Raw genomic sequence first — 12,226 nt, 5'->3', positions numbered from 1 at the left:
AGTCTTCACTACTTTAATCTCCATGTAAGTTTTTGAAACTGTAAAAAATCACCATATAGTAAGCAGAGGGAATATTAACACGTGTCCTGGTGCTGGAACGGTTAAAAGCCTGTGATTTCAATTAACTATCTGTACACCATTTCGCAAGTCTTGAGTGAGTCAGGTTACGAGTAGAGAACATGGGTGATGAGCTACGTTTAACCCTTCAGTACCGTGACATGCTTTTATATCTATTCTGGTTACTATTTGGCGATTTTATACAGATTCAGAAGCTTATGTTGGGGATTGAAATAGTGAAGACTCTGGACATTAATCTTCTGACTTCCTTAGACCCTTCCTAATGTAAATAAAATCGTCTACTCGCACACAAACGCATGCGTCTCAGTACTGAAGGGGTTAATGGCAGAGACAATGGTGGTAATGGCAGCAGCGGTGATGATGATATGCTGTGTGAATCTGCCATAAAAAGGTGGCCGTGTGAGTCCTGCTGGCGAGGCTGACGTGGAAGTTTTTGCCGCGCCACCAGAACGAAAGTCCATTGAAAAGAAAACGGTATGTAGCTGCAGTGTCACGTGCCAAAACAAACCCTTCTTGTGGGGGACGAGAACGGTTTATATGTGCACTCATAAAACAACATCAACAACAACAACAACAACAACAACAACAACAACAACAACAACAACAACAACAACAGTGATAGTAATAATAATAATAAAATAAATCTCTTTAATTAACACGATCCGTTCTGAGCATATCTAATACCAATTCTTCCTTTCTTTATGTTTGTTTCAACCCTTCAATACTGGGATGCATTTTTACCATGAGTTTAGAGTACGATTTGTCGATTTTATTGACACTAGAAAGAGTCTATGGAGGTCAGAAGATTATTGACCAGTTTTTTCACTACTTTAATCCCTCCACATAAATTTCTGAAGCTGCATAAAATCACCAGATAGTAAGCAAAATTAATATGAAAACGTGTCATAGTACTGAAAACATTAACCTCTTCAGTACTGGGACACATTTTTACCTTGAGATTTGTGTATTGACATTAGGAAATGTCTATGGAGGTCAGAAGATTAATGAACAGAGTCTACACTATTTCAATCCTCACATAAATTTTTGAAGTTGCATAAGATCACCAAATAGTAAGCAGAATGTATATTAAAACGAGTCATGATACTGAAGAGGTTAAAGGCTTACACTTCACTGTCGTCAAAGTAACACTAGTCAATCCAACTTAACTGCGTTCCTCGACTCTGCCAACGATAACCTCATGCATGTGGAAGGTGAGGGAGGATCTGTGCCGCCCTTGTGGTGTCTGTAGCCGTGAGATTTGTTCCGCCTGTGGGATACCTAAGTACTAGATTACTTGCGGTCTTTACACGAGAAACTTGTTGTCTCGCTAGTGAAAGCTTTTTGATGACTGCCCACGTGAAGGCCGGTATTTCGTGTAGGCAGGCGAGGCTGCTTCGCCCTCAGCATGTCTTAGCATTGCCTTCCACTGCTAAGTAAGACAGTAAACAAATGCTTCATAAATAGATAGAGATGGAGATGCATTTGAATGATATTTGATAACATACTTGGAGGATAATTTTTGTCTTACATATATTATTCGTAATCTCAAACACTTGTGTGCTTTACCTTTATTTAAATTTACACGAGTTTTTTAAAGTTTTTTTTCTTTTTTTCTTTTTTACGTTTCTAGAGGCAGAGTGACAAGATTTGGTGAGAGAGCAAAGCGTTTCTGAATAGCTACTGGCTGATACATAAGCTGCACAATTTCTGCCAAACATTCCCAAATACGATGCATAAATAAATTAGTAAAGAACTACTCCCTCCCGAGAGCGTACAGGCGCACGATCGAGGGAAAAAAAAAGAGAGAGAGAGAGAGAGAGAGAGAGAGAGAGAGAGAGAGAGAGATCTAGTCATACTGCACCAGATCTAACCAACTAGTAAAAGGTTCTTAGTTCACTATCGGCAAAGTGCGAATTAGATGTTAATTCTAAGTACAAAACCAGTTTCCGGAGAGACATTCTGATAGGAAGAAGAAGAAGAAGAAGAACAACAACAACAACAACAACAACAATTAAAGAAAAGAAGAAAAAAGAGGAGGAGGAGGAGGAGGAGGAGAAGGGAGAAAAACAGGTAAAATAAATAAATATAAAAAAACGAAATAAAAAAGAAAGAAAAAAGAAAAAAGGAAGAGGCAAAAGAAAAAGATGTTCATAATAGTGCGCCGTTGTAAAGACTGAAACAAATAACACTACGTAAGAGAGAAAGAGAGAAAAAGAGAGAGAGAAATCACATCACAGCCTCCACAGGTAAACATTAACACATGGTACACTAAAAACCTCCCACCAACCAGTATATAGATCAATAATACTGTAAGAAAAAAGAGAATAGAAGACGTCCACGCCCAAATACAAGGAATACAAACATAGAAAGGCGCTGTGATGTAATATTATAGTCTTCTGCCCTATTTACTCAGTTTTCCACGTGTTTTATTAGTTTATTTTGTTATTACTAAATTTGTGATTCTAGTGACTTCTTAAAATTATCTCGCGTACTGTCCAATCAGTGTTTTTTAATCTTTTTCCTGGCTCTAGAGATAAAAGATATTGTATTAAACTATAAATTTACCTTTTTCTTGATATGGTGTGATTATTGAGACTATTCATTCAAATCGTGTTATTTTCTCTCATTACTCCTGGGTAGACATTCCTACGCCGCCTCATTTATTGTTGTGTTACTCGTTAAATATTTACTATGTGGTATTTATGATGTAACTCTGGAACTCTCTTACCTACTTCTGTATTTCCAGCTTTCTATGACATGATTTCATTTACGAGGGAGGTTTCAAGGCATTTATCCCTATTTTTTTTTTTTTTGTTAACTCTCTCTCACCACCTGCAAGGGGACTATAAGTGGATCTTTTTTTGAGGGGAGGGTTTTATGTTGCTCTTGGCCAGTTTTTCCCCTCTTACATGAAAAATAAATCTTATTATTCATTATTGTCAGCAGTTTGTCTAGTTATGCAGTTTTGTAGATGTTTGTATCTTTGTGCTGGTTGTTTATATGTACTTGACTTCACCAATTCATGAAATGAACCTAATTTAATTATTCTTATTATAACATTTCATGAAATGGCCACTCCATCACATTTCATGAATTGGGTTAGGTTAGTTAGTTAGGTTCATTTCATAATTGGGTTTGCCCATTTCATGAAATGGGCAATTTCACAAACGGGGTGTATATATACTTGACTTCACTTCTGTTTCTGTCTTTAGTTCATCTAGTTATACATTCCAATAGACGTGAATATCTTTATGCTGGAAGGCTGTATATTCTTGATTTTGACCCTTTCAATACCACAACACATTTCCATATTCATTCTGCTTACTATTTGGTGACTTTACACAGTTTCAGGAACTCATGTGGGGATTAAGATAGTGAAGACTGTGGATATTAATCTTCTGACCTCCATAGACCCTTCCTAATGTAAATAAAATGGTCTAATCGTACACAAAGTAAGAAGATAAAAATGTGTTCCAGTACTGAAGGGGTTAACTACCATTTCTGTCTATAGTTCATTTAGTTATATATTTAAGTAGATGTAGATATTTTTATGTAGGAAGGTTGTATATACTTGACTTAACTTGCTTTTCTCCACACGCTGTTTCCTGCTTTTAGGGCCAAGGAGTGAATAATGGTTCACCTCGGCAAGGTTGTGTGGGGATCCTCCATTGAGACATCCAAACAGTTATATAAGCACCTCCTTAAAGAATGCAAAAAGCTCCCTAACCAGTCTCAGAGTTATTATCGTCATTTTATACGGCAGGTAAAAAATATATTGTGCAGAGTGTATTAGTCTGTTGTAGCTGAGGTTATAAGAAGGTGCTTATTACCTTCTCTAAGACCTGTATTCTGAAACACTTCTAACTATTTTCAAAGGCTCTACTTTAAGTTACATTGAATTTTACATGTGCTTCTGTGATTCTAGAGACAGATTAACAAGATTTGTACACTATTAACTGGCAAAATGCTGATATCTTTGTGGCCTTTGATAGACAGTTGTGGTGAGAGAGCAAAATGTTTCTGAATATCGGTCTGAGTTACTTAAGTACAGTACAGTATAGTTTCAGTGTTATTATAAGTTAATTGGATTTCAAATTGTGAAGTTATACTACTGCTATGTATGAGTCAAGCAGGTTATCAAGATGAACAAATATAGAGAAATATACAAGAAATTACTGAGAAGAATGCCATAAAAACATCTTAGCGTTTGCTCCTCACCTGCAGGGATTCATCCAGCACTCGGATGAGACGGATCCAGAGCGGGTGAAGCAGATCATTGCCCGTGCTGTGGAGGACGGAAAGTGGATTGTTGAGAAGGTAGCTAACAACTGTTACTACCTTACTACAGTCTGTTTACTCTAAAATGGCACCTTGGTTCAAAGCACTCTGTAGCTTATTGATGATATAATTGATTTGATGTAAATGATGCTTGTTTTCTGTTGATCACCACACTTATCACAAGGACAGACTACAGTTTTGCCTCAAGATCTGACACACACACATTCTCCAAGGCACTGTTCAGACACACACCCAGGAGCCACTTTAGAGTAGGTGGACTATGCATGTGTTCATATTGAGGCAGACATGTCAGTGAGTGCAGGGATATATGAACACAAAGATAGAAAAATGATGGATGTATGAGTTTAGCATTACCAATCTGTCCTGTGATTAATCTAACAATCACTACATTCTTCCCCTTGCAGTATTCAGAGAAACAGAAGTGAGGGCATTCAGTCTCAAATCCAGTTGTGAGTATTAATTTCTTTATTCATATATTCCCTAGAACTGTGTGTTAAATTGCATTGTGTTATCATCCAGAGATTGTACTTATACTTCTAATGTTACTTGTAGAAATGTAATAGCAAATATGAATAAATTTGTAAATGACCTATATTCTCCTAACTCCTTTGTTCTAGAACATCCACAATGGAAACCAACATAGAAGAAGTACAAGTGGAAGCAGTTCCCAACCAGTTCTGGGGAGCTGTAAAAATTTTCACTGAGAAGCCACACGTCATAAACCGTAGGATTTGTGGAACTGTCAACCTGTGGATTGGTGTTTGTGAGGAAGATTTCAATAGGGAAGAACTGATTAAAGCTTTGATTGAAACAATTGAATGTGATTGCTGTGACAAACAAAACAGTGATCAAAATATAAAAATTGGTGACAGTTCTAGTATTCAGATGAGTTTGATTCAAAAGAAATTGGAAAGTTATAGTTTCAAATCACTTTCTCTGTGTGATAATATAAAATCAAAAGAAGACCATGATATCTTAGAAACAAAAGAAAGTGACACAGGCAGCGAATCACAGCATGACAACATTTCAACCTGTCAAGAACCAAAATGGAGCATCCCTTGGGAGTATTTAGTCAAAGCCTCACATAGCATTGCAGTCATTCGGAAAGTGCTCCCTAAACAAGTAGACAAATTTTCACCTGCTGCTGAGGTAATACTGTTGGGTATGTAAAGCACCTTGTTGTAACAGTGTGTGAACCCTTGACTGGCATTGCTTTACTGTTTGTACTTTCTTCACAATGGAAAGGAGAGTAATAGAGATTAAAGCTGAAGAGTGTGTCCTAAAGCTGCTCATTTGATAGTGATATGCCACACTATGCAATTACTGTTTGTGTTGAAGGAATCTGAATGAGCCCACTGTACAAGGAGAGTGATGAGAATGATTGATAAAACAGCCCATGTAAAAATAGAGAACTACTGTAGATATATTCACTTAAGTTCAGTGTGTAAAAGTAAAGAAATATTTAATCTGGAATTTGTTTTGCAGATGGGGAGAGGAAGAGAGCATCTTACATGACCGAGACAAAATCAGCTCAGCCGTCCATCAATCCCAAAGTCAACTACTCCATTTCCTTCACCACCACTGGGGTTTGCATGTCACACTTCAGAGGTACAAGCATTACTCAATGGCTGGGAAGTTGCAGTCTACCTTCACTGAACTTCTTTGGCTACATGTATGAATAATGCATGAGTTGGCAGATTTTCATAATTTTCACCATTTACTGCAGCAATCACACTCATTCAGACAGTGTGATTGACTTTATTTGATGTTATTTATTTGCTGCCAGTATTTCATGATATAGTTCATTGATGGATGCTTAACCCCTTCAATACTGGGACACATTTTTACCTTGATATTTGTATATGATTAGACCATTTTATTGACATTAGGAAGAGTCTATGGAGGTAGAAAATTAATGACCACAATCTTCACTATCTTAATCCCTCATATAAGATTCTGAAGCTGTATAGAATCACCAAAAATAGTAAGCAGAATGAATATGGAAATGTGTCATGGTTCTCAAGGGGTTAAGAATACTATGCATCATTCTCCTGGAAGCTGATTACACATAGTTATACAGCTGTGTTTTATTCATCCCTTTGCCAACAGAGGAAGAGCAGGATGGGGAAGCCAGTGTGGTGTGGCTCAAGAAAAATGTCCTTCCAAAAGTGGTGAAGTGGATGAATGAAGTGTCAGAAGAGGGACTTGTGGAGAACCGAGGCTCCCTGCAACTCATTGATGTTGCCGAGTACAATGAAGTGTATCAAAGGCTCAAGGTGAAATATGGGAAGCCTCTAGTGAAGGTACAGTCTGCTATACTGACTAGTGTATGCCCTACACTTTCTAAAACAGTCTTATATTGTGAAGATTCCAAATGTTCACAAGTTGGTGTTCCATAACTCCCTGTCTGCTTTTGTATTTCCATCTTCCTACAACTTGACTTCTTTCAAAAGGGAGGTTTCAAGACATTTGTCCCTGAGTTTTGGCTAACTCTTTAAGGGAACTAGCATTTGAAGTGGGTGTTTTTTTTTTTTTTTTTTTTTTTATATAAGTTGCCCTTGGTTGGTTTCTCTCTTGCATAAAAAAAAAAAAGTCTTACAAATTATTGATTCCTTTGATAATTATTTCCCAAAAGAATCTCTGAGATAAAAAAAATGAATGAACAGTTTTATCAGGGAACAATAGACCTACAAATCAATTATGAAGTGTATGTTTTCTTCACCTAATAGATGTGGCCAGAAGTGACAGATCCACTGAAATTTGTGTATGAGGATATCGCAATAGCTGCTTACCTCATCCTCCTGTGGAAGCAAGAGAGGCAGAGGAAAGGCCTTGTCTCCCTCCAGACCTTTGTTGACCTTGGCTGTGGCAATGGCCTGCTGGTGTACATTCTGTCAGGAGAGGGACACAAGGGACTGGGTATTGATTTAAAGAAGCGCAAGATTTGGGACTTATTTCCAAGCCATGTAAACTTAAAGGTACAGTCAAGTTACAGCTCAGTACCACAATGCATTCTTATATTCATTCTGGTTACTATTTGGTGATTTTATACAGCTTCAGAAACTTATATGGTGATTAAAATAGTGAAGACTGTGGCCATTAATCTTCTGACCTCCACAGACCCTTTCTAATGTATATAAAATTGTCCAATCACACCCAAAACTCAAGGTGAAAATGTGTCTTAGTACTGAAGGGTTAATGTCTGATGGAAGGTGAAGGGTGGCTAGATGTTCTGACTATTTTTATGAATATTATTTTGATTTTCATTGATTGTAAGAAGTGGAGTATCTTATATTTGTTCAGTGGCTTGATTGACAATATTGTATTTGTAATATATTAAATACTCATTTTAATTCCTTCAGTACTGGGATGCATTTCTAGCATGAGTTTTGGGTATGATTAGACAAAAGATTAATAACCAGTCTTCACTATTTCAATCCCCACATGTAAGTTTCTGAAGCTATATAAAATCACCACATAGCAAGAATAAATATCAAAACGTGTCATGGTACTGAAGTAGTTAATGGCAAACAATTATGATATGTATTGCAAATGACACCAATTTTGAATGAAGTTGTTCTTATGATAACAGGTAGATGCCATTGAACCATCTGACAAGAATCTTTTCCCTGACTACGACTGGCTTATCGGCAACCACTCTGACGAACTGACTCCCTGGATCCCTGTCATGGCAGCAAAGTCCGGATGCAACACCAGGTTCTTTGTGATTCCCTGCTGTGCTCACGACTTCAGCCACAAGTACCGAAGGAGACACGCAGGCAGGAGTCAGTACTGTGATTACCTGGAGTATGTGCAGGAGATTGGTGGTGTGTGTGGCTTTGAAGTGAAGGAAGATAAGCTACGGATTCCCTCTACCAAGAGAATATGTATAGTAGGAGATGAAAGAGTCAATGAATCTGAATACACCAGCGTTTCAGAAAGAATTGATAGTTTTATTAAAGAAAGAACTAATGCTGCCCAACAGTCACTTGATGCAATGAGGGACAAAGATCATTCTGTCGTTGGTGAAGAGAGTTCTGAGTGTAGCAGTATGTGGACAGAACACTTTAAGGCAAGGGAAAGTACACAACCAGTTAGAAATTGTACTCAGTTGAAGAGAAGCATCAGAGAGGACATCATCTCAGCCATTGCAGGTGTCCTTCTCGAGAAAAAACACCTGGTGGAAGTAAGTACTCAGACATTAATTTAGTAGTTGCCTTAGAGCTTAATCCCTTTAATACTGAGACACATTTTTTATTTGAGATTTATATGTGATTAGACCATTTTATTGACATTCAGAATGCTCTATGGAGATCAGAGGATTAGTGGCCAGAGCCTTCACTATTTTAATCCCACCACATGAGTTTCTGAAGCTGTATGAAATAATGAAATAGTAACCAGAATGAATATGGAAACACATGATACTGAAGGAGTTAAGATAGAGAGAGAGATGGGCAGCTGTACTTTAGAGCAGTTCTGTTTTGGTTACAGAGTGCTTTTGATGAAAATAATAATAATACTTCCATATCAAAGCAACAGTGAACATAATCATGACAGTGAATACTCTTAGTATATACATATGTGTTTTATTTTTATGTAAGAGGGAACAACTGCCAAGGGAGAAGATAAGTTAAAAATAAAAAAGAAGGCCCACTGAGGTGCCGGTCCCTACAGAAGTTATATAGAAATACACTCACAAAGGGACTCCAAGGATGATATAGGAGTCTTAGAATTGGACAAGTAATCAGCTTACAAATGTCTTACTGGTGATCCGTTACAGTGAAGTTGACATATTGCAGGTTGATGTTGGAGGTGGTGTGAGTGTGAAGTGGCAGCGTGGCGGTAGTGTGGCCCTCGGTGACCTTGCCAGACGCCTGGACCGCCATCTTCTAGCTGCAATGAAGAAGGAATGTGGAGGATTACAAACACTGTTGAAAAATTACCGATACATTTTCAATATCTCCAATGGTGAAGTCAGCCTCCAGGTATGCTCAACAAACTGGTTCTTCTTCTTCTTCTTCTTCTTCTTATTATTATTATTATTATTATTATTATTATTATTATTATTATTATTATTATTATTATTATTATTATTATTATTATTATTATCATCATCATTATTATTATTATTATTATTATTATTATTATTATTATTATTATTATTATTCCTCTACTACTTTTTCTTCTTCTTTTTTAATGTAAGAGAGGAGGACTGGCCAAGGGCAACAGAATTATAAAGGAAAATGGCCCACAAGGTTGTCAGTCTCCTTACAGTGCAGATAGAATTATCCAAAGGATAGGGACAAGTGCCTTATGTCTTGCTGGTTCCTCTTCCTGGTTACTGTTAGGTAGTAAATTAAATGTTTTCTACTTTCCTCACTATTTCTCTTCCTGCTTTCTGTTACATCTACTAACACATTTCTTTGCATTTTTCTTCCATGGTTTGTTTTGTTTCTTAACCCTTTCTGTGATTCTCCATTATCTGTCCACCCAAACTAAAAAGATTATTTCCGTAATCTCTTCAGTACCATGACATGTTTCCATATTCATTCTACTTACTATTTAGTGATTTTAAATAGCTTCAGAAACTTAAGTGGGGGATGAAAATAGTGAAGACTGTAGCCATTAATCTTCTGACCTTCATAGACCCTTCCTAATGTCAATAAAATGGTCTAATTGTACACAAATCTTAAGGTAAAAAATGTCTCAGTACTGAAGGGGTTAACAAACATTCAGTACAGTGTTAACTCAAAGTAAATCAATTCAGCCTTTTAATTCATCAGGTTCCCGAGCCGGCCTGGAAGAAGAGCAGCAGCAGCCTCGTGAAGACCAAGCTGTGTTGGTTCCACGCAAACCATGTCGCTGGTTGTCCTCTGCCGCCCACATGTATGTTTGCACACGGTGAGGAAGACTTGCGATGTAAACCAAACTCCTAATGCTCAATTTGTATATATTGATGCAAAATAAATGTTATAACCAACTTTTTTTTTATTTCTTACACTATGAATAGTTATAAATAGTTTTTTTTTTAATTGGATACTCAACTCAACATTAAGCCACTTCTTTGAACTCTACTGGAGATGTATACTGCTTTGTCATTAAAAAACCATCTATTAAATAATAATAATAATAATAATAATAATAATAATAATAATGCTAATAAGATGTTACTATATATATATATATATATATATATATATATATATATATATATATATATATATATATATATATATATATATATATATATATATATATATATATATATATATATATATATATATATATATATATATATATATATATATATATATATATATATATATATATATATATATATATATATATATATATATATATATATATATATATATATATATATATATATATATATACGCAGTGATGGTGGCAAACACAGACTGCCCCTTTGCCACTGAGCTACGACACACACACACACACACACACACACCGCGTACCGTTTAGCAGCTCGCCTCACAACTGAGAGGGTTCGGGTTCAAGTCTCGGGAAGCAGCGAGGCAAATGGGCAAGCCTCTTAATGTGTAGCAGTAAATAGGTACGGGGTGTAACTCGAGGGATCGTGGCCTCGCTTTTCCGGTGTTGTGGTCTCAGTCCTACCCGAAGATCGGTCTATGAGCTTTGAGCTCGCTCTGTAATGGGGAAGGCTGGCTGGGTGACCAGGAGACGACCTTGGTGAATCACACAAATAAAAGCTTGTTTGGACACCTCAGCTTAGTAATACTTAATAGTAAAGAAGAAAACTATTGATAGAAAACGGACACAATTTACCGTACACTCACTCAAATTACAACCTGTTAGCAGGCCATCTCACTGACCTGTAGGACATAATACGTATAAGTGGTCCAACAAGAAGTCACTGTCGCTAATATAAAAATTCTCGGCTAAACATGTTGCACTTCATTACCACACACATTTCTTCTGTCAATTTGCCACACCACATTCACGACAGGCTTCAAAATGTTAATAAGTATTAATAATGTTCAAACCAATAAGAGCATCCTGTAACAATAACACAGCGACCACACTGCGCTGGCTTTTCCTAGACACACATACAGTCACTGAATTATCGTCATATCTTTTCAGAAAACTTGGCATTATCTAAGAGGGAGGTTTCAAGATATTTATCCCTTTTTTTTTTCTTCTCTTTTCTTTTCTTTTTTTTCCGTCAACTCTCTCGGATATGCAAGGGGACTGGCAACTTAGTGGGCCTATTTTTTTTTTTTTCATATCGTTTTATGTTTCCCTTGGCCAGCTTTCCTCTTACATAAAAGAAAAAAAAACTTAGGTGTGTGTGTGTGTGTGTGTGTGTGTGTGTGTGTGTGTGTGTGTGCTTAATCATGTACGGATATATGAAGCACACACACACACACACACACACACAGGGGTAGGGACACTGGTGCGGCGTGGCTTCAGGAGGACTACCGGTGAATCTCGGAGATTAAAACCGACGAAGACCCCGATTACTCTCCCCTTGTTGCCGGCGTCCAGTGACCGTGGGGTGGCCGGGAGTTGGACGGGCGGACCGGGGCGGGGCTGGAATGGGAGGGGAGGCACGGGACGGGAAGCATTTAGTGGCGGGAAACGGCATTCTCTAAAGGATCCTCCCACGTGTCATTTGCTCGTCTGTGTATCAATTCAAAGTAATGACACAGAGATACATTTACAACACAGTGAGTGCGGCATTGCTGTTACTATCGTCAATGCATAACGTCGTAACTGTGTCATACTAATCACGTTACTTCACTGTATGCATTTCTTTAGTCCTCACAATATCGCGTCACGTTTTTTTTTATATAAATTCTGTTTACCA

At 37.3% G+C, this 12,226-nt stretch overlaps 2 protein-coding genes across 3 annotated transcripts in view; one reads left to right on the top strand and one right to left on the bottom strand.

Annotated features, from left to right (window-relative positions):
* Window positions 1-7,228, bottom strand: part of LOC123503830 (serine protease 33-like) — a 71,196-nt gene extending 63,968 nt beyond the window's left edge. Inside the window, exons 1-2 of the mRNA XM_045253896.1 lie at window positions 7,170-7,228; window positions 4,297-4,363 (exon numbers count right to left, since the gene is read on the bottom strand). The gene's annotated coding sequence lies outside the window, so the exon portion shown is untranslated. The remainder of the gene's footprint in view (window positions 1-4,296; window positions 4,364-7,169) is intronic.
* On the top strand, window positions 2,279-10,357 carry LOC123503829 (probable tRNA (uracil-O(2)-)-methyltransferase). 2 transcript variants are annotated; one of them, XM_045253894.1, is made up of 10 exons: window positions 2,279-2,324; window positions 4,303-4,395; window positions 4,782-4,826; window positions 4,995-5,539; window positions 5,863-5,985; window positions 6,487-6,680; window positions 7,107-7,355; window positions 7,970-8,563; window positions 9,177-9,362; window positions 10,161-10,357. In XM_045253894.1, the coding sequence occupies exons 4-10, from the start codon at window positions 5,005-5,007 to the stop codon at window positions 10,311-10,313; spliced, it is 2,034 nt and encodes a 677-aa protein (XP_045109829.1). In that variant the 5' UTR covers window positions 2,279-2,324; window positions 4,303-4,395; window positions 4,782-4,826; window positions 4,995-5,004; the 3' UTR covers window positions 10,314-10,357. The 2 variants fall into 2 exon arrangements, with proteins under 2 accessions (XP_045109829.1, XP_045109828.1); XM_045253893.1 differs by lacking the exon at window positions 2,279-2,324 and adding an exon at window positions 3,793-3,841.
* The last annotated feature ends 1,869 nt before the right edge of the window (window positions 10,358-12,226 follow it).

Source organism: Portunus trituberculatus, chromosome 14 (genome assembly GCF_017591435.1).
Source record: "Portunus trituberculatus isolate SZX2019 chromosome 14, ASM1759143v1, whole genome shotgun sequence".
NCBI lineage: Eukaryota > Metazoa > Arthropoda > Malacostraca > Decapoda > Portunidae > Portunus > Portunus trituberculatus.
Note: the sequence above shows the minus strand (reverse complement) of the source record. Positions and strands in the feature narration are given on the sequence as shown.

What these genes read in the sequence shown, in the direction of transcription:
- LOC123503829 (XM_045253894.1), top strand. Translation starts at nt 5,005, where the DNA reads ATGGAAACCAACATAGAAGAAGTACAAGTGGAAGCAGTTCCCAACCAG. An exon ending in TTGCATGTCACACTTCAGAG is followed by an intron (nt 5,986 to 6,486) that starts GTACAAGCATTA and finishes CTTTGCCAACAG; the next exon opens with AGGAAGAGCAGGATGGGGAA. An exon ending in ATGGTGAAGTCAGCCTCCAG is followed by an intron (nt 9,363 to 10,160) that starts GTATGCTCAACA and finishes TTAATTCATCAG; the next exon opens with GTTCCCGAGCCGGCCTGGAA.